The 22,655-nt window shown below is 37.3% G+C and overlaps 1 protein-coding gene across 1 annotated transcript in view; it reads right to left on the reverse strand.

The window, feature by feature from the left end:
* Positions 1 to 22,655, reverse strand: part of fbxw8 (F-box and WD repeat domain containing 8) — a 135,616-nt gene that overhangs the window by 32,788 nt on the left and 80,173 nt on the right. Inside the window, exon 7 of the mRNA XM_048611708.1 lies at positions 18,837 to 18,872. Within this exon, the coding sequence (XP_048467665.1) occupies positions 18,837 to 18,872 (36 nt within the window). The remainder of the gene's footprint in view (positions 1 to 18,836; positions 18,873 to 22,655) is intronic.

Raw genomic sequence — 22,655 nt, forward strand, 5'->3', positions numbered from 1 at the left:
TCCAGCTCTACACCTTGTTATCTCAGAATTAACTTAATGCTTGAATCGTGGTGCAATGGGGTTTTATTTTTTAAGTTTATATTTAAGAGTATTTTTGGTTTTGAGAATGGTCAAGGAATATATGTAGATATCTCCAAGCATTTCCTCGTTTTGGGCAGAATCATTTCTTCTGCTCTGTGAATAACCCACAGGTTTTTTTGTTGTGAGTGTTGTTAAGTTGTCCCAGGTTTGAGAAATGTATTTCTTGCTGCTATGAGAGAAACTTTGGTAGACTTACAATCTGTAATTCCTTGTTCAGCCATCAACATGTTAAGCAGACGAGTTACTGGGTCGAGAGGTCTTTCAATAGTTTAGATGGTCTTCAACACATCAGTTTTAATTCTCTTTGTTAATTAAAGATCCTCTTCTCCTCAACAGTCTACCTTGTCAGACTCCTTGCTGCACACCTCCAGTTTGACCACCAATATGAAGTGAAAAGCTCATGCATTTCATTATCTCCATGAATGAGATTATTGTTCAGCTGTTTCTGTCTCTTCCAATCCCACTCCTACACTGCTGTTAAATGTTGTCAGTCCATTTCATGTGATGGCACTATGGCTTGCTTTAATGCAATCAATGTATCACCAGAAATTACACTTATTCCTTCTTTGCAATAATGGTTTGATATCTTCTAAAAATTCGCCTAAGGTTTCCTGCTCTTCTGCATCTACACATTGCCTTTGGTGACCTGCAGGCACTTTTCCTTAGTGGCTGCTATCTTTCCATCATGTCCCTCAATGTTAGCATTACTACGTGTATGTTCAAGACTACTTACTTGATTCCTACTAAACCTGTACCAAACTATACAAAACCCTAACATTTTGCTTGATCCTGTCTACTGTTCCTTTTTTTTAGTGTTTAAACAATAGCTTTTCATAACCAAATATGAAACAAATGGCTACAATATGGAAATTATGCATAACTGGCAGACAAAAGCTAACATGAAGATAACGTTACAACAATTAGAACTTATTCTAGAAATTGCTGCATAGTCAGAGCAAGAATAAAAGTTATTCATGTAGAGAATCTAACGCTGAAGCTCATGGGGGATTTACAAATTCCCCATGAGCTTCAGCATTAGATTCAGTTATAATCATAATGAGAAACATAAAAACATTACGCATCTCAGTGTAGATGATTGATATAAGAAAAATGCTTTAAGTAGCAGAGCCCACTTGTACCTCCCAATGCTGACCAAACAAGACATTCATTTTACTTGCCCTGTGTGATAATATAAATTATTCATGTATATATGGCACTTAGAAAAGTGTATCAAATCCACAACATGTTACACAATGAAACCTCTTTATTGAACTACTGTTTTGATATACAGGCATATACAAAGTAATATTTTAGAGCTATAGTTCATGTTATTTGAGTGACAACTTACTTAAGACACTTTACCTTTACCACAGCACAGTTACTCTGTGCGAATATTCACTTGCATTACACAGTCCTGAGGTTCAGCACTCAATAGCCCCACTTATTAAGTGTCAAATGTTTTAGGCTGAACCTATCTTAGAAACTTGTTAGGTTTGTAGTTTCAAATGCTGATTAAGCACAGTACTGTCATGAAGAATTTCATAATTTTTGTGTTTAATGAATCATACATGTGTTCCATGTACAAAAAGCCACTGGATAAAAATGCTTTGTGTGCTCTATGCTTCTAACTAGTTAGAAAGCAGTTTTGATATGACTGGATTTTATGCAAATAAACATTTTGAGGGTAAGAAATTAGGCAAGCCAGACAGTGGTGGATGGGATCTGCTCGTGATTTACTTTAGAAAGTCTCTTACATTTAACAGAAACAATTATCACTGAGTTTTTATGTGATACCTATTATCTTTTTTAATTCACTTATGGGATGTGCTGGGTGAGCCGGCATTTAATATCCATCTGTAATTGCGTTTGAGAAGTTGGTAGTGAGCTGCCTTTTTGAACTGCTACAGTCCAATTGGTGTTGGTACACCCACAATATCATTAGGGAGGGCATTCCAGGATTTTGACCCAGGTATTGAAGGAATAGTGATGGATTTCCAAGTCCAGATGGTGAGTAGCTTTGAGGGGAATTTGGATGTGGTGGTGCTCCCATGTATCTGCTGCCTATGTCCTTCTAGATGGCATTGGTTGTGGGTTTGGGAGGTGCTGTCCAGGAAGACTTGGTAAAGTTCTGAGTGTCAGCGGTACAGAGAGTGAATGTTTGTGGATATCATGTCAATAAAGCAGGCTGCTTTGTCCTGGATGGTGTCAAGTTTCTTGAGTGTTGTTAGAACTGCGTTCATCCAGGAATGCCAAGAATTGATGGGTTAGTTTCTCTCATGTTGGAGATGGTCATTGCCTGGCATTTGTGTGAAGCAAATGTTACTTGACCTTTGTCAGATTAGGCAGATATTGTTTAGATCTTGTTGGGTTTGGGCATGGACTGCTTCAGTATCTGAGGATTCGTGAATGATGCTGCACATTGTCAATCATCAGGGAATATTCCCACTTTTGTTCTTAGGATGGAGAGAAGGTCATTGGTGAAGATGGTTGGGCCTTAGAAACTACTCTGGGGAACTCCTGGAGCTGAGATGACTGACCTCCAACTACCACAGCAATCTTCGTTTGTGCCAGATATGACTCCAACCAATGGAGAGAGATTTTCCCCCGATATCCAATGATGTCTAATTATGCTTAAGCATCTTGATGTCACACTTGGTCAAATGCAGCCTTGATGTCAAGGGCAGTCACTCTCACCTCACCTCTGGAATTCAGCTCTTTTGTTCAGGTTTGGACCAAGACTGTAAATGAGGTCCGGAGTTGAGTGACAGAACCTGAACTGAGTGTCAGTGAGCTGGTTTTTTCTACGTAAATGCTGCCTGATATCACTGTTGATGACACTTTCCACACTTTACTGATGATTGAGAGTAGAGTGATGAGCGGCCAATTTATTGGATTGGATTTACCCTGCTTTTTGTATACAGGACATACCTGGACAAATTTCCATATGTTCATGTAGATGTCAGTATTGTAGCTGTATTGGCACAGCTTGGCTAGGGGTATGGCAAGATCTAGAGCATAAGTCTTCAGTACTATTGCTGGAATGTTGTTTGGACTCTTAGCCCTTGCAGCATATAGTGCCTCCAACTGTGTCACGCAGAGTGAACTAAATTAGCTGAAGACAAGCATCAATGATTCTGGGAACCTCTGGGAAAGATCAAGCACTTCTGGCTGAAGGCATGGCAAATGCTTCAGTCTTAGCTTTTGCGCTGATAATGTTGGGCTGCTTTGTTATTAAGGATGGTGATATTTGTGGAGCCTCCTCCTCCATTGTGTTGTTTAATTGTCTATCACCATTTATGACTAGATATGGCAGCATTGCAGAGCTTAGACATAATCAACTGCTTGTAGAATCACTTGGCTCTATCACTTGCTGCTTATGCTGTTTGGCATGCAAAGTAGTCCTGTTTTGTGGCTTCAAGTTGACACCTTGTTTTTAGGTGTGCCTGGTGTAACTGCTAGCATAGATCAGATTATTCTTATTCGATTAACATTGGAAGACCAAGATAAGACTCAATAGAGGTGTTTAAAATTATCATGGACAGCGTGCTCCGAGATAACTTTTCCCATTGTAGGCAGGATCTAGAATCAGAGGACATCAATGGCAATGAATGGTTATGAAATGAAATCTGCCATCTGAGTGTGTGGTGGAAAGCAGGTTTAATTGTGACTTTCGAAAGAATATTGGATAAGTACCTGAAGAGAAAAACATTTGCAGAGCTTTGGAGAAAGGACAAAGAGCTTATGTCTGTATTTAATAGATTCATTATATTACTGTTGAGTTAAAGCTAGTGGAAACTAGAAATAAAACCTAAAAATCTCTTTTGGGAATTTTGTTTGTGTTAAAAGTTGCAAACAGTTCTAACAATCCTAAAAATAAACCTGCTTCAGTAGGTTTTTTTCAAAAATGTCTGAACTGCACTGTATGATTCACATCAGCGAGAACAACAGAGTATGCACTATTTGTAATGATTTAATGGATGTATGATGTAATAGTTGATCAACTAAAATACAGATAGAATTAACGTGTAGATATTCTCTACCCCAAGGGTTATGGAAGCACAACCTTTGGGTAAAATTAAGTACAGATTGATACATTTCTAATTACCAATGGCATTAAGGGTTATGGCGAAAGTATGGGTAAAAGGCATTGAAGTGTTTGATCAGCCATGATTATGTTAAATAGTACAGCAAGTGAGATGGATTGAATGGCCTACTTCTGCTGTGTTCCTATTGATGAAATATGTGACAGATATCATTAGCCAATTGAAATACGGGGACTGTTACAATATTATGATGTCATCGTCAACAAACGGAAACAATGATAAAGCTCTTAAAATAGAAAATATCACGAGTGCTCAGCTGAGGGAAAAGTTATTTTAAAATAGCATTACAATCATTATAAAAGGTAGAATGTTCTAAGTATGTTGAAGCCAATAGGAGGACAATGCTAGATTATTTTCTTTGGCAAAATAGACTTGCATTGGAAAGAAAACAAGGCAAACTAAAGTGCTGCTGGAACTGCTGATTTCAGTGGAAGGCTTTAAAGTAAATGACAGTGCCAATGCTACTGGTGGTATCAATATCTACTGTCATAATACTGGAGACATCAATACCCTTCGGAAAGATGTTGAACGATTCAACACATTGCCTAAGGTGACTGGAGGCACTGATATCTCTGTTCACAACTGTTTATTGTTTGGGTTATACGATAATAAACAGGAATTGAGAAAACAAAATAAAGAAGATAATAAATAGGGTACAAATTAATCTGAAATCAAGTTACAGCCATTTATTATGTATAAACTAGAGCTCAAGTAATTGCGTTATATTTGTAACTAAATTAATAGTCATCAATAAATAAAAAGGAGAAATGGAAGTGTAGGCAATGTGTTGAAACTGTAATATGTGGGAATGTGTGGACAGTAATACTCTACTGGATTGCCAAATCTACAGTTACTTTCTGGCTTAAGTGAATTTGGCACAGAGTTTTTGAGCTGAAATATGAGTTCAAGTTACTTCATTATATAAGCGGGGAGAAAGAATTTTTTGAATACTTTTTGCCAAACAACAGTAATAATACAAAGGAAAACGCAGATACAGGAAATGGAGTGTATGTCTATACGTCAGCGGGTGGAGATACTGGTGCTCACCTACAGATACAGTGTAGTTACTACTCATCAAGGTAAGAATGCAGTCTTCAGGATTGATAACCAGAATGTTAATCGTGGCACAATGGAACAGAAAACAGTCAGGAGAAAGGGCAGAAGCCCAGAGACCTGTGGTTGGTGGGGTGGGGAGGGAGAGAAGGAGGGAGTGATCAGAATAGGAAGAGTGGAGTCAACAGATTAGGTAACTGGGGGGATTGATAGTATCCTCTCTATAGTTATGATTGAGAGTGAGAAAGGTGGTGCTGTCTACCTCATAAAAAAGCTATAGGATATCCTGGAGCAAATGAAATAAAATTTGTAAAGGGACAAATGATACAGGCAAGAAAAAGGTGAGGTGCTGCAAAAGAAAGTGTTGAGAAGTGACAGGAAGCTCATATGGAGCAGGACCACCAACACGGCTCAACTGTCCTGAATGGCCTGTTGCTGATATTCATATTTGAAGAACAACTTCAATATGGTAAACATATTCAGGAATTTTATGGGATGATGCAGGCAGTGGGTAGAATCAAAAGGCATAAAAATGTGAGCAGAGTGACTGAAAAAGTTATTGAAAGAGCTGGATGGAGGAAGCAGTGAGGAGGTTTAGTGAATTGCAGAGAGTGGGACTGATTCAATTGAAGGATTTCTGAACTAACAGAAGGCAAAGAGAGATGGGACACAAGAAATTTCAGAATTGCAAGAAAGAAGAATCCAGGAGGACAGAATAGAGCTAAAATGAAACAAAGCAATGGAAAGATTTATCAATAAGGAAGATTATAAGTTCAGTGCACTGTGGGAACAGAAAGTCAATACAAATCAGTGAGGGCTGCCTAAACTGGAGTTAAAATCAGGTGAATAATGGGAGACTCGCTAGAAGATTATATAAACATTGTAAAATATACATATAAACCTGGTGACAGATAAAATAAAGTTGAGTTCTGGCTAAAACAGGGTTCCAATGTTATTTATGGTCTGGTTCAGCCTGATCAAGTGGTCCAGCAGAGGATGAAATTATTATAAATTAAGACTATGATGGGGGCTGAAGACTATAACATTGATTGTTTTGATATTCAGCTGAATTTCTGCACTCCTTACATACTTTGTCCTACATGCAACTCCAGACCCACACCAATGTGTCTGACTTTTAACTACCCTCTCAAATGCTAAGCATCTCCCCAGTTATATCAAACAATTAAAAAAAATGTTGAATAAGAGCAAAACTGATGGAACATCCGTCTTCAACCTAGGTAGTAGAAACTACAAAAGCACACCCTGCCTGGTCCCTGAGGAGTTATCATCACTAACATCTGGGCATTAGTGCCAAAATTGACTCAGCGCAGACTAGTCAACTAACAGCCTGACACGTCAAACTGACAGAAACATGTCTGATAGTTAATTCACAGACTCCTCCAATACATCCCTGGACATGTCCTGTCCAACCAACAGAACAGGTCCATGTAAGTTGAAAGAACGATGATATACAACGTCCATGTAAAACTACATATAGAACCAGGATTGAAAGGTCTGCTTCAAGACTGATTCACAAATCTCATACTATACAACTTGCAACTAATTCTTCAAGGAACAGAGATAACTTAAATTGGTTATTCTTTCATAATCAGGCAAGAACTGGTTGCAAATTTTAATAGGTTAAAGTACTGGAAATTAAAGATAACCTGAATTTTTATTTTGTTACATTCTGTTTTAAAATTTAATTCGGCTTTGTACCTACGTGTTAAACAGCTAATTAGCAGTCAATTTCTCTGCAATGGTGTAAAATATTTACCCTTCTGAACATAGAGAACAAAATTCATTAGTTTTATAATTTCTAATAGAGAGATTTTCATTCCATCTCCAGCAGTAATTGTACCAGTATTATCACAGAAGAAGAGATAAATGAGGTAATATGCATGTTTGTGTGGTGATTAACTGTTCATATGTGCACAACATAGGTGGTTTTCTTTTGGCAACTGCAGAATTAAGAATTAGAAAAGGCAATCAAGAAACAATTCTAATTTTTAAAAAATGATCCCAATATCTCACATCAGCAAAACCTATTTCATTTTAAAACTAAAGCTGTCCCAATAAGTTCGTGTGTTTAAATATGTAAAATCAATTTCCTCTTTTCTATAGTCTTTGCACATAACTGAATTAAGTAGCAAATTGAAATAGGCCTATTTATGTTTAGTATAGGTATCATCTATCCAATGGATAAATAGTAAGTTGTAAAAAAATGCTAAATGTAAAGAAAAAAATAACATGAAAACTTGGAATAGTGCCACACCTGAATCATGATTAAACCATTCAACCTTGTAATGTTTAGGTGAGATCAATATTTTTATCGATTTCAGATCATCAAAGAAAATAGTTTTCAATTATTTATGCCATGAAACATGTGCTCATCACTTAGGTGCTCAGAAAATAAACAAACAGAACATTCACATTGAAACAATCTAAGTTGCATTGCTGTATTTGGTTAAATTCCACCAGTCCATAGAAGCTGGATGGAATGAAGAGCGTTCTAAGATTGTAGTTAAACATTTCCTTGAAAAAGAAATTCTGAACAACTAGAGTTGAAAGGGACATAGCTGCAAATGCCTGAACTCCACACTTGGCTCTATAAGAAAGACCAGTAAAGAATTCCGTTGTTACACCACCTTCAGAGAAGAAATTTCCACCTCATCTCCGTCACAAATGGGTGAGCTTTTACTCTGACATTGTGCCCTCTAGTCCACAAAGGGAAACAACCTTTCCACATCTACCTTGTCAAATCCCCTAAGAATATTTTTTGCTTCAATAACGTTGCCTAAACTCTTCTAAGCTGCAGTGAGTATACAGGCTCAACCTACTCAACCTCCCTTCATAAGACAGTCCCTCCATTCCTAGGATCAATGTAGGCAACCCCTTCTGGATCGTCTCTGATGCCAATATATCTTTCTGTAGATAAGGGAACCAATATTTGTTCACAGTATTACAGGTGAGATCCATCTAGTGGCTTATATAGTTTTACCAGGACTTCCTGATTTTTCTGTTCCATCTGCTTTGAAATAAAAGCCAATTTCTCCATTGTCCTTCCTAATTACCTGCTGTACTCGAATGGTAGCTTTATGTGATTTATCCATAAGGCACTCCCAAATCCCTCTGTGCTATAGCCTTCTATTTAAAAAGTATTAAGCTCCTCTGTTCTTCCTGCCAAAGTGAATAACTTTATGTTTTCCCACATTATGTTCTACCAGTCAAGTTTTTGCCTATCTGCTCAATGTGTCTATATACCCCTGCAGACTCTTTGTGCCATCCCACTTATTTTTGTGCCATGCGCAAAGCTGGCTACAGTACTTTAACTTGCCCCATCCGAACTAATAAATGTTACAAAAAGCTATGGCCCAGCACTGATCCTGATGACACTCCAGAAGTTACAAGTTGCCATCCTGAAATGTCCCCCTTGCTGCAAACCTGTCTTCTATATTAGTAAGCCAATCCTCTATTCATTGCTAATGTTCTGCCTCCAACACTATGGGCAATTTTTAAATTAAGTAGCCCAATTTGTGATATCTAATTAAGTAGCTTCTGAAATCCAAATATATTATTTCCGTTGCTTCCCCTTTATCTATCATGCTCGTTAACTCCTCAAAGAATTCTAACAAATTTGTCAGGCATGATTTTCCCTTTATGAAGCCATGTAAACTTTGTTTGATCACGTTATGCATTTCTAAATGCTCTGTTATTGCATTCTTTATAGAAACATAGAAAATAGGAGTAGGAGTAGGCCATTCAGCGCATTCATATTATCATGGCTGATCACTGAACTCAGTACCGTGTTCCCAATTTCTCTCTCAAACCTTTGATCCCTTTAGCCCTAAGAACCATATTTAACTCATTCTTGAAAATATTCAATGTTTGGCCTCAACTGATTTCTGTGGCAGAGAATTCCATAGCTCATCACCGTCTGGGTGAAGAAACTTCTCATCTCAGTTCTAAATGACATATCTCATATCCTTAAACTGCTAAAACAGACACTAATATTTTTACAAATACAGATGTTAAACTATCTGGCCTCTTTCTGCCTCCTTCCTGTACAAAATAAAGGTGTTACATAGGCAATTTTCCAGTCTTCTGGGACTTTTCCAGAATCTAAATATTCTTGGAAGATTGCTATCAGTGCATCCACCATCTCTGTGGCTACTTCTTTTAATATCCTAGCATGCATCCAATAAAATCCAGGAGAGTTATCGGTCTTTAGTCACATTAGTATCCCTAGTACGTTTTTCTGTGCTGATAGTTATTGTATTTATCCTTTGGTCACTGGATTATTTTCTTATGTTTGGAATGTAATTAGTGTCTTCTACTATGAATACTGATGCAAAGTATCAATTCAACTTTTCTGCCATTTCCTGGCTCCCCATTATTTTGGACCCTCATTCTCCAAGGGGCCTTTGTGCCTTATTCTCTTTTCCTTTTTATATATTTAAAGAAGCTCTTGCTTGATATTACTTGAAAGTTTACCTTCAAAGTAACACTTCTCTAATTCGTTTTGTTGTTTTTTAGAACTTTTCCAAACATAAACCTATTTTAACAGCAAAGTGTATTACATTCAAAAATAAATTTTAAAAATGTTTAAAGGGAAGTAAGGCTCATGACATACAGGGCAAGTAATTTTCATGAAGCATCAGAAGAAGTGCAGTTATCTAATTAGTGTAGAAATAGCAATGTTTTGTGAATCGTATTTGATATTTCACACAGATTATTTTGCAGAGTAGTAACTGAAAATAGATACAAAATGAAAATTATGCTGTGGTAACACTGTATCTGCTGCAGTTTAGAATATTCTGTGCCAAGTAACGGCGTAGTGTGATAGTGGAAATCTTGAATCTGGTTGTTCCGGGAATAAGTTCTGTCTGAAAACTCCCAAGTGATGTGCCAACGCACCTTTAATTATCTCCAATCATTGACGTTCTCTGTCTTTTGTAATCCCTGAATATCAAGCAGCTGAGATCTTAGAAAGGGTAATATTACAACACGGCAGCTGCTTATATAAAAAAATAGTTTACCTTGGGACATAGAAATGCTTCATCTCAAATATAAATTTAGAAAAATAGTAATTGTGATTGACATTGCTGTTAGACTGAAGACTGATCAGAGATCTACTGCTTAAGTATACTTGATGAGTCTGCAATGACTTTTTGAAGTACGGTCCAGGGAGCAAAAATCATGAAATAATTCATACAGAAAATGGTGAGGAGGAATAACAAAGCAACTTGTGTATGAATAATGCATGGCAAATTGAAGAGCAGTTTTACTCTTATTTTAAATGATGTAATATTTGAATAGATGCCAAACCATCTATCAGTTAAATTTGCGGCAGACACATCTGATCATGCTCTACTGTACTAGTGCCAAACAGAATATTTATCTTTGGACTGACTCTTACTTCAGCCTGAGTATAGATTTTGATCTACAAATGCGAAATTAAAAACAAACAAAAAATAAATAAATTTACTGAATCCAGTATCCTGAATATATATCTACCTTTTCAGCGGTATTATATATTTCTAGAACATTTGTTATTTCTTCTTGTTCAAAGGGATGCATTTATCATTAAATATTTTATCTGATCAAATGTGAAACCCTCATTCGTGGCTATATAATCAATTTATTTCAGGGCAGTGTCAAGTTGAGATGGAACAGTAGCAGATCACATTTTTGGTCACAAAGCAATATTGAATCAGTACTGGTGACCAGTTGTCTACCTACTCTCCGAGGCAAGAGCTGAGATGGGATGGGATGTGAGCTAGCTAAAGAGATGAATAAAAAAGTAACAAAGAAAGAAAAGGATAAAGTAGAAAAAATAATTTTGAGACACCACACTGTAACTAAATTGAATCAGATTTAAGAGCAAGGACTACAGAATTTCACCAACTGTTTTGGCGTGTAACACGTTATGTAAAAATAGAAACTACATTTTTTCGCGCAATTACTTTTATATCTTCTTTAGATCCTTTCTAACAGAAAATTAATTATCCCACATTTGAATCTGTCCAATGTTCTCTTATTATGATGAAGACATACATTTTTAGAAAATAAACACAACCATGTGCTAAACAGAGTTAGTAAATATTGTGCTGCCTGATAATCAAAGTGATGTCAGTGATTCCCTAATTTTTCCCTGTAGGACAATCGAGACACCTGAACCAAGCTTACCTAGCAGCAGCTGTGTGGAAGCAGAGTCATTTCATTGGATATGCAAATCTACATGATCCAATCATATATTTAGAATCAAAAATCTCAATCCAGTTAAACAGCACTATTCTGAAGCAGTCATTAACACAACATCCTCACAAGATATGGAACAGATGATCCAATGTTTACCGACAGGATTTTTTTTGGCATTGAGAAAAATAGAACTATTTGGGTTAAGGAAAGAAAGAAGTGGTATGAAATGCAATTGGGTTAAGAATCAAAATTCATTTTCAAAATAAGTTTGAACTTTTAAATTATATTTTATCTCATTTTAACCTGTACAACTGGAAAGAAATGGTCATAAATCTGTACAAAATGATTTAATAACTCTGTGAACATCCAAATCACAAGCAGGAGTAAGTCACATAACCTCTCAAGACTGCTCTACCACTCAGCAAGATCATGGTTGATCTGATTACTCTACATTCCTGCCTACCTTTGAAAACCTTTCACCCCTTTCCTTATCCAGATCTATCCAACTCTGCCTTAAAAGTATTCGGAGACTCTGCTTTCACTACCTTTTAGGAAGAAACCTATGATCCACTGCGTGAAAACATTTCTTCTCATCCCTGTCTTAAATTGGTGGTCTCTTGTTTTTAAATTGTAACCCCTAGTTTTAGATTCTCATACATCTTTTCCACATCCACCTTGTCAAGACCTCCCAGAATCCTTTATGTTTCCATCAAATCACCTCTTACTCTTCTAACTTCCAGTGGATATAAGCCTTACCTGTCCAACCGTTCCTCATAAGGCAACCCACCCATTCCAGGTATCCATCTAGGAAACTTCCAATGGACTGCTTTCAACATATTTACATCCTTCTTTAAATGTTAGAACAATGCTACAAACAGCACTCCAGACGTGGTCTCATCAATGCCCTTTGTCACTGAAACATAATGTCCTCTTACAATAAAAAAAAAGAACATCCTATTAGTTTTCCAAATTACTTGCTGTACCCAGCATACTAATTATATACAACTTAAGCACTAGGACATCCCAGATTCCTCCGTATCTCAGATCTCAATATTCTCTCACCATTTAGATCAGGGAGCTAACTCACAGCCTGTGGACTACATATAGCCTGCTAGAACATTCTCTGTCCCTCCCTCTTCAAATAAATTGCTGTTTCTCAATATAATGAAAACTTCCCAGAATCTAGAGAATTTTGCAAAATTAAGCGTCACACAACAACTATCACCGCAGCCATTTCTTTCAAGACCCTATGTTGATGTCCATCTGGACTGGGCACCTATCTCCAACAAAACCAGAAGTTGCAGGAAAAGCTCAGCAGGTCTGGCAGCAATTGTGAAGAAAAATCAGAGTTAACATCTTGGGTCCGGTGACCCTTCCTCAGAACAGGACCTAAACGTTAACTCTGATTTTTCTTCACAGATGCTGCCAGACCAGCTGAGCTTTTCCAGCAGCTTCTGGTTTTGTTTCTGATTTATAGCATCTGCAGTTCTTTCGGGTTTTACCTGTCTCCAACAATTTGTTCAGTATCACCGCCCTGGTGATTGTAATTTTCTGGAATTCCTCCCTCTCTTCCATTTACAGCTATTTCTTGGATGGAACTTGTATCCTCTATAGTGAAGACCAATGCAAACTACCTGTTCAATTCACTTGCCATTATGTTCTATTATTGATTCTCCAATCTCACTTTCCAAAGGATCAGTGATCATTTTGTTAACTCTCTTTTTTTAAAGATCTATAGAAACTTCTACTGTTTTTATATTTTTAGCCAGCTTTCTCTTGTACTCTTAACTTTTCCCTCATTTTTAATCTTGTAGTCATTCTCTGCACAATTATATGTTTTTACTATAGTTTGATACCATGTTTAACTGTCACAGTTAACCATGGACAGCGAGTCCTCACTTTGGAATTTTTCTTTCTTGTCGGCATATATCTGCCTGTGTATTCTAAAAAAAATCCCCTTGAGTATCTGCCACTGTATCTCTATCAACCTCACACAATCCACTGTAGAATTGTTTTTAAACAATATTTTCCACCTATTCTGTTCACAATTGGATGCAAGAAACTGAAATTGCAAACCTGAGCTTCCCATAAAAATCTCTAAGTCCTTAAAATCTTTTCCTATCTTGTCTCGAAAGGCTAATTGCACGTGTGCGTTCTAAGATAGCATGAATGTTATCCCACTGGAGAGTTCCCAAACCTGATGGCTCAGCTAAAGTTAAACAAAATGGTAGTAACGTACATAATTAAAATTTGAATAAATTGCCCTGCAATTTGACATCCCACTTTCTTGTCCCAATACTCCAACTCTCTGCCTATTTTACACCAACTTATCATTCACTCTGTTTACATTAGCAGGAAGCTTTTCTAAAATCTAGTCCATTTGCACAAATTAGTGTGACAAATACATTTACAGTTAATTAAGTTATTGATTTTCCTTTAAAAAACTGAAAGAAACTGTTTTATTGTATTTTAACCGTATTCCTTTGTAGTATTTCGTTTCCAATTAAAATTTCAATAACATTCTCAGTTAAACAGTTCAATGACGACATCAATTTTCCATTAATGAATGGGCCCAAAGGAGGCAATAACACAAGCCAAATATATAGGATCCATGCCATGCCTATTTGTACTCAAATATGCTCTTAGATCTTCCTTCTCCATTTAAATCCATTGGTACCAAATACTTGGCATATGTGACAAGGTGAGAAAAGCTGGTGATATATCTTGGTGATAGATTTTAAAACCAGGAAGTCTACTGGCAAAGGTAATGTTTTATTCAAATTGGTCTTTGATGGCCATTTGCAGGAAAAGTACATTTAAAATCAGATTTGTGTTTAATTTCAAAAAGAATTGTTTGCAATACTTTGGTGGTCCTACAAAGGCTTCATATTTGTAAATTAATAAACAACTTCTTCTAAGTTGTTGCTACTCAATAATCATGCATATTTAGGGAAATTTTAACATGACACGCCCAGCATAGGAGAACTAGCACAGCACAGGCAAACGCAAACTGGAAGTTGGACTCTCCCACACACTGTGGATGAACGATTTTTCCAGCTAGAAGGGAGCTTGATTGTCAAGCTTGTCTTCCATAATCCAGTACAGAGTAATTCCAGAGAAGGTGACAAACCCAGAAGGGTTCATGGCCCTAAGGAGGTTCGGGAGCAAAATAAAACAGGCTTGTGGGCAACAGGGAAATGGAAAGAAGTGGGTGGAGGTTGGGTACCTCCTTGGTGGGTTTGGGCAGGGAGTTGATGAAGAATGGATGGACTCAGGAGATGGGTGTTCAATCGTGGGTGGTTTTCCAAGCAGGCACACTTGATTCAACAGCTAAGTGGAAAAGCACTTCCTGATCCAGCAATTCCTTACCTAGCTTTAGGGACTAGGTTTCCTGAAGTTTAAAAAAAAGACTAGGCTAGTTAATGCTAAATTCAAATATAAATAATAAACGATACAGCCTCAGTATAATGTTGGAAATGTCAACTCACTACCATTGAGCAGGTTAGATATGCGTTCCTGACCCTCCATTGTTGAAACCCATCATTTAAAAAACAACTCACAGCATTTTACGGAGGAAAAGATTACATGACAATGAAGGAATTTAGGGACAAAAGAACACAAGGTAATTGTTTGGAAGGCTTTGGCCTATAACAATACTGCACAGAGGTGTAATGGCTAAAAGGTTTATCTGGATAGTGGAACACCGAGGACAGGGAACAAGACATTGGACTGAAAGAAGACAGAAGGTTAAAGGTCGGATGTTACATTTACTGCAACTGGATGAAAAGATGCCATAACAAAGGGACAAGCTGTTTAGTGTGTCTGAAGATTGGGCCCTGAGAGTTACTCTGTTTGAATATTGCAAGAGAAGGGAGAGGAAGATGTCTTCTGTACCATCATGCCAGAGATGTCATAAATAATTGAGGATGGTCCTTCTTTAATTTGGAGGCTGATGTGGGTGGAAGGTGAGGTCAAGATGAACCCTATCATGGCACTTGGAAGTGGAGAAGGAATAAAACAGGGGCACATGAAATGGAATGTACACTATTTTGTGCCATTATCAACCTGGTAGTGGGAGGAATGAAAAATCCTGAACATACTTGGAGCGTTAGTGCAGGAGGTTGCCTTGTCCTAACAAATACAATGGGGATAACCTTAGAGGAAGTGCAGTTAAGCTAGATACAGGAGTCAGCATTAGTTAACATTTCCAGAAATGGAAACAGTGAAGTCAAGAGGTAAGGGTAAAGTCAGACAGAGCATGTGAAGACAAGAGAAGGGTGGAAATTGGAAGTAAGGTCTAATAGGCTACACAGTTAAATTGCAGGAAACAGCACCATCATCAAAAAAAGTTAGCATCATTAAGGGATAGAAGTTGATGTAGGGATGCTGAATTTTGTTGAGTAGAAATTGAAAAACAGGCAGGAAGGGATTTTTGTGCATCATTCTGCTAACATTTATACATACATTTTAAAAATCAAAAATGTAAGCCAGAAACTTTCTACACCAAAGCCTTTTTGACCATTTTCACAATTAGCATCTGGGTTTGAATCCAGCTTATTCCTGTTAGAATGGAAGCATCCTACCTCCAAAGGGGAATCCAAATGATTATGTACCTTTAATCCAATTCCTCACACAGAGTACTCACAACACAATTTCCCTAACATGTCCATAGCTAATGCACACTTCTCAAGCACAGCAAACATTGTTATGGCTGAATGGAAACTTTCTATAGGCTGTTTTTAAATGTCAAAGTTGCTAAATGATAACAAATGGCCAAAGTAGAAGAAATGTTTCTTACACCCAACTAATGGCACTTTTCACCTTGAATAAAATGTTATTGCACTTGCTTACATCCAAAATCTATCAGCAACCTGTGAAAGATTCTGTGCCCTACAGGTGATTTTCATTAAATAAAAACTCTTTGTAGTCATGCAAGATTAAATGGCTTTGATGTGTTTTGGAATAAACCATCACAACTGTCAAAACCAGGTGTTGAAGATGACAAAAAAGAAAAGACAATTTATCTAATATGACGTTCCTTGACACATGTCTCTTGACAGTTGTGACAGCTTATTTCTAAATCAAAAATGTAAGAGTTTAATCTGATACAATTGTGTATAGTGAAAGTCATACCCAACTTGACAATATCTTTTTATCGTGTCCTACTGTTTATTAAACTTATCAGTAAATGCAATTAAAATTCTGACAGGTGATAAACACAAGCAAACTGCAGAATTACTTCCAACCACTCATGAAATTTGATTGAGCCACTTGCCAAGAAGTCAACCTTTCTGTTAACTATAGAACAGATTCATACAATGCAGACAGGGACTGTTCAGCTCATTGCTTACAAGAGTAGATAGGCAGTGAAAACTGTATTCACACCGAGAGATTAAATAACATTTGGTAAATATATTCACTACAATAGCAAAGTGCAATAAGTTGAAACTGTCTGAAATATTTACATATTTGAATATCTTCCATTACAATTAAAACAGAAGCAGAAATTTTCTCCTAACTTTTTCAAAGCAAATTTCTTCCAAAGAAAGTTCTGTGAAGAAAATTTTTTTATCAATATGTGGATGCTCCTACTAGAGAAAGAGCAAAACTGGACCTTCTTCTGGGCAATAAGGCAGGGCAGGTGACTGAAGTCAAAGTTGGGGAACACTTTGGGTCCAGCGATCATAATTCTGTTAGTTTCAAAATGGTTATGGAAAAAGATAAGCCTTCCATAAAAATTAAAGTTTTTAATTGGAGTAAGGCAAATTTTATTGGTATGAGACAAGACCTTTCAAAAGTTGATTGGAGTAGACTGTTCACTGGTAAAAAGACATCTGACAAGTGGGAGGCGTTCAAGTGTGTGATGACCGGGGTTCAGAGGCATTTTGTTCCTGTCAGAGTGAAGGGTGAGGCTGGTAAGATTAAGGGACAATAGATGAATAAAGATATTGAGGTACTAATCAAGAACAAAAGAGAATCTTATTTTAGATATAGACAACTTGGTTCAATTGAATCTCTAAATCAATATAAAGAGGCTAGGAGCTTTCTTAAGAGAAAAATCAGGAAGGCAAAGAGGGGATATGAGATAGCATTGGCGGTTAAGGGTAATCCAAAGAGATTCCACGGATACATTAAAAGCAAGAGTGTAACTAAAGAGAAGGTAGGGCCTCTTAAAGATCAAGGAGGTCATCTTTGTGTTGAACCCCAGGAGAAAGGAGAGATATTAAATGAATATTTCGCATCAGTTTTTACTGTGGAGAAAGAAATGGAGTCTAGCGAATGCAGAGAAATAAACTTTGATGTTTTAAAAGCAGTTCACAATATAGAAGAGGAAGTTCAGGAGGTCTTAGAGAATATAAAGGTGGATAAATCTCCGGGACCTGATCTAATGTATCCCAGAATGTTGTGGGAAGTAAGGGAGGAAATTACGAGACCACTTGCAGAAATATTTGCATCATCTATAACTATGAGTGAGGTGCCTGATGACTGGAGGGTGGCTAATGTTGTACCTTTTGTTTAAGGAAGGTTGTAAGGAGAAACCAGGGAACAACAGGCCTGTGAGTCTGACTTTGGTTGTGGGTAAATTGTTGGAGGTGATTATAAAAGATAGGATTTATGGACATTTAAAGAGGCAAAAATTGATTAGGATAGTCAGTACAGTTTTGTGCGAGTAAAATTGTATCTCACAAACTTGAATGAGTTTTTTGAGGAAGTTACCTAAAAGGTTGATGAGGGCAGAACAGTAGATGTTGTTTATTTGGATTTTAGTAAAGCCTTTGACAAAGTTTCACATGGTGGACTAATTAGTAAAGTTAGGTCACATGGAATTCAGGGTGAGAATGCTAATTGGCATAATGGCAGGAGACAGAGAGTAATGGTGGAGGGTTGCTTTTCTAACTGGAGACTTGTGACCAGCAGTGTTCCACAGGGATCAGTTCTGGGTCCTCTTTTGACATTTATATAAATAATGTGGATGAAAATATAGAAGGCATGGTTAGTAAAGTTTGCGGATGACACCAAAATTGGTGGCATTGTAGATCGTGAAGAAGGTTTTCTAAGATTACAAAGGGATCTTGATCAAATGGGTCAAAGGGCAGAAAAATGGCAGATGTAGTTCAATCTGGATAAACGCAAGGTATTGCATTTTCGTACAACAAACAAGGGTAGGGCCTGTACAATTAATGGCAGGGCCAACTAATGGGTAGTGCCGTAGAGCAGAGAGACCTAGGGGTGTAGGTACATTATTCTTTAAAGTGTGTATCACATATAGACAGGATGGTTAAAAAGACATTTGGCACACTTGCCTTCATTGCTCAGTCCTTTGAATATAGGAGTTGGGAAGTTATGTTGAGGTTGTACAGGATATTGGCGAGGCCTCTTCTAGAATACTGTGTCCAGTTCTGGTCGCCCAGTTACAGGAAGGATATTAACAAGCTGTAGACGGAATGGAAGGTTTGAGTTATAAAGAAAGGCTGGATAGGCTGGGACTTTTCTCACTGGAGCATGGGAGGTTAAGAGGTGACCTGACAGAAGTTTATAAAATAATGAGAGGTATAGATAGAGTTAATGGTAGTTGTCTTTGCCCCAAGATGGGGAATTTCAAGACTAGGGGCACATTTTTAGCGTGAGAGGAGAGAGATTTTAAAAAGACATAAAAGAGGCAAATTTCTTACACAGACGGTGATTTGCATGTGGAATGTATTTCCTGAGGAAGTAGTGGATGCGGGTACTATTACAACATTTAAAAGACATTTGGATGGATACATGAATAGGAAAGGTTTACAGTGATATGGGTCAAGAGCATGCAGTTGGGACTAGTTTAGTTTAGATTATGTTCGGCATGGACTGGTTGGACCGAAGGGTCTGCTTCCGTGCTGTATGACTCCATTGTATAGTATTGTAGATTTCTTTTGTAGTGATGTGTAGACTCAAGAGAAAGTGGTTAGATCTGTTAAGTAGATGGTTAGCCTGTGGTTCAGAATAATGCCAGCGGTGTACGTGTCAGATTCCTATTCCAGCTGAATTAGACCTGGATCTGCTTTCAGTCTCTGCTCCCGAGAGTGGAGGACTATGCAAATCACCACTGACAAAAACTATCAAAAAAACAGTTAAAGATGAAGCCTCAGCAAATAATCAGCCAAGGACCTGCCTTCAGTTAGATCAATACTGATCTGTTTGTGCAGCGTCAACATTGATTTATGAATCATGTTTGAGAAACCTGTTAGAGATTTTTGAGGATTTTACAGCATGATGTGGTATTTGGATTTTCAGAATGCATTTGATAAGGCAAATGCTGGAGGTTAAAAAACATAGCTAGCGTACATGAGGGAAGGAGTAATTTACTGGTATAGATTGAGGATCAATTAACAGAAAGAAAACAGGTAGTAGGAACAAGTGGATCATTTTCAGATTCGCATATGGGTAGTGCAAGGGTCAGTGCTTAGGCCCTATCTCTTCATAATCAGTATTAATTATTAGATATGGGAAGCAAATTTAATATTTCAAAGTTTGCAGATGCCATTAAGCTTGATGTGAATGGGTGTTGTGAGATATCAAGAGGATTTAGGTACACTGAGTGAATGGGCAATAACATGACAGATAGAATGTAACATGGATAAGTGTGAAGGTATGCAATTTGGTAGGAGGAACAGAGATATAGAGCTTCTCTTAAATGCAAGAGATCAGAAAATGTCTAAAGGGATTTGGGTATCCTTGTTTATAAGCCACTGAAAGCTAATGTTCAAGTGCAGCAAGTAATTAGAAAGGCAAATTGTACATTGGCTTTGATCACAAGAGAATTTGACTATGGGAGTACTAATATCTTACTTCAATTGTAATGAACCTTGGTGAGACCACAACTGGAGTATTGTGTGCAATTCTGGCCCATTACCTAAGGAAGGATATACCTTCCATAGGAAGGCTGCTGAGGAGGTTCATCAGACTACTTCTTGGGATTGTAGGATCATCCTGTGAGGAGTGAATGAGGCGGCTGAGCTTGTACTCTCTCAAGTGAGGAGAAACAAGAGGCAATCTCATTGAAATTTACAAACTTCTTCAAGGGCTTGAAATGCTAGATACAGGAAAGGGGTTTCTACTAGTTGGCAAGGGATCTAGAACCAGGCATAGTTTCAAAATAAGGGGTCAGTCATTTAGTACTGCGATAAGGAAAATTTCTTCACTCAGAGGATACTGACTCTATGGAATTCTTTACTCCAGAGGGCTGTGTTAGCTCAGTATTAGATTATGTTCCAGATGGAAGTTAATAAATTTTCAGACATGAATGACATCAAGGGATAGCAGAGGAAAATAATGAGGTAGATGATCGACCATGATATCGAATGACCTAGCAGACTCGAGGAGCCGAATGGCCTACTCCTATGTTCTAGAAGTGACATGTAAAAATTTCATTAGCTTGGGGGTAATAACAGCAATAACATTAGTTCTTCTCAGTAGAATGGACATCTCCTCATAGTCCAAATCGCTTGCTGATTTTGTTTAGCGTTACCCATTTAGAAGGGTCAAAACCTCCAGAGATGAATATAGTAGAGAAAATAAAGGGAAGTTTTACAATGTATATTAGGTATCTGCACTCAGCTGGAAGTAATTTCATTATCAATCTGCAGTGACGTCGCATTCATTAATCTCCTCGTGCAAATAGCAACATGTATTAAGTGGTAGCCTAATTGTGGTAACTAAAAGTGACTAAGATAATTACCCTCCTTATAACATAACCCCGAAACCAAAAAGATTTATCAGGAACAATTACAGATACCTAATCTCAACCGTGAATTGCTAACTTCGAGTCAGGTGACACTTAGTTAATTGATGAAAGTTTATTTTGATATTTTTGACATTTGTTTCATTTAGATTGCTATCTCATCATTGCAAAATATCCATAATGATTTAAAAAATGATTTGTGTAACCCATTAGTGAGTTCAGCAGGTCCATAAACATGATAAATTCAGGAACCAACTGCGTGCCATTCAGTATTGTTTATGCAATAGATAAGAATTTTTTTTTCTTTATTCATTCACGGGATGAGAGCGTTGCTGGCCGGGCAGCATTTACCGCCCAGGCAGCATTTACCACCCATCCCTAATTGCCCAGAGGGTAGTTAAGAGTTAACCACATTGCTGTGGGTCTGAAGTCACATGTAGGCCAGACCAGGTAAGGATGGCAGTTCCTTCCCTGAAGGAGATTAGTGAACCAGATGGGTTTTTTCGATAATTGACAATGGAGTCGTGGCCATCATTAGATTGTTAATTCCACCATCTGCCATGGCAGGATTCGAACCAGAGTCCCCAGAACATTACCTGGGTCTCTGGATTAATAATCCAAAGATAATACCTCTAGGCCATCTCCTCCCCACAATAAAGTAAATTTAGTTTAGTTACAGGATTAATTATATTTAAGCATGGGCTATTCAAGCATGGAACATGCTTTCAAGATTTGTCAGTTGGTGAAGAAAATGTGACATTTTGAAATGCAGAATATACAAAATGAGCACTGTTACAATTAACATTTTTCCCAGCACTCTTACTGTGTGTTAAAGTCACAACACAGTTTTGAACAAATTCATATGTATCTGGATCTTTTATCTTTATAAATTTATGAATGGAGTGAATGGGTTCATAAGTTCCAGCACTAACAATTACCCTTCTATACCCTCTTTGTACAGAGAGAATTCACTGTACATGTGATCAAAAGCAAACATTTTGTGTGTTGTGTATCTGAAAGAGAAATAGAAATATACCCAGCAGATCCAGTGGCATTTACGGAGACAGAAATAATTAACATTTAATTAGTAACTTGTTTTTCTGCACAGATGCTGCCAGATCTGCTGAGTGTTCTCAGCATTTAGTATTGTTTTAGTTCATAGTGCACCAGACTACTTAAAACCCCCCAGGAAATCATCTTGTCAAACTATCTAGCTCAGGCTAAAACTGGAATTTAATTTATTATAAGAAATAAATTCACATCCTAATCAAAATTATTAAATTCAGAACAGCATACAACTATCGACTTCTTGAAATGAAAATAACAACAACCACTAGAATCTAAAGTCATCTGTTTCTGCATTCTTTTGCACCATACAATTTTGAATCAATGCCCAGGACATGGAAATATGACTAAATTGAATTAACTAAAAATGTCACAGTGTTAATTTTCAGACAATAATTATCCATTATTCATGAAGCATTCTGATGAGTAGCTAT

This window comes from Rhincodon typus, chromosome 24 (assembly GCF_021869965.1).
Source record: "Rhincodon typus isolate 14 chromosome 24, sRhiTyp1.1, whole genome shotgun sequence".
Taxonomy (NCBI): domain Eukaryota; kingdom Metazoa; phylum Chordata; class Chondrichthyes; order Orectolobiformes; family Rhincodontidae; genus Rhincodon; species Rhincodon typus.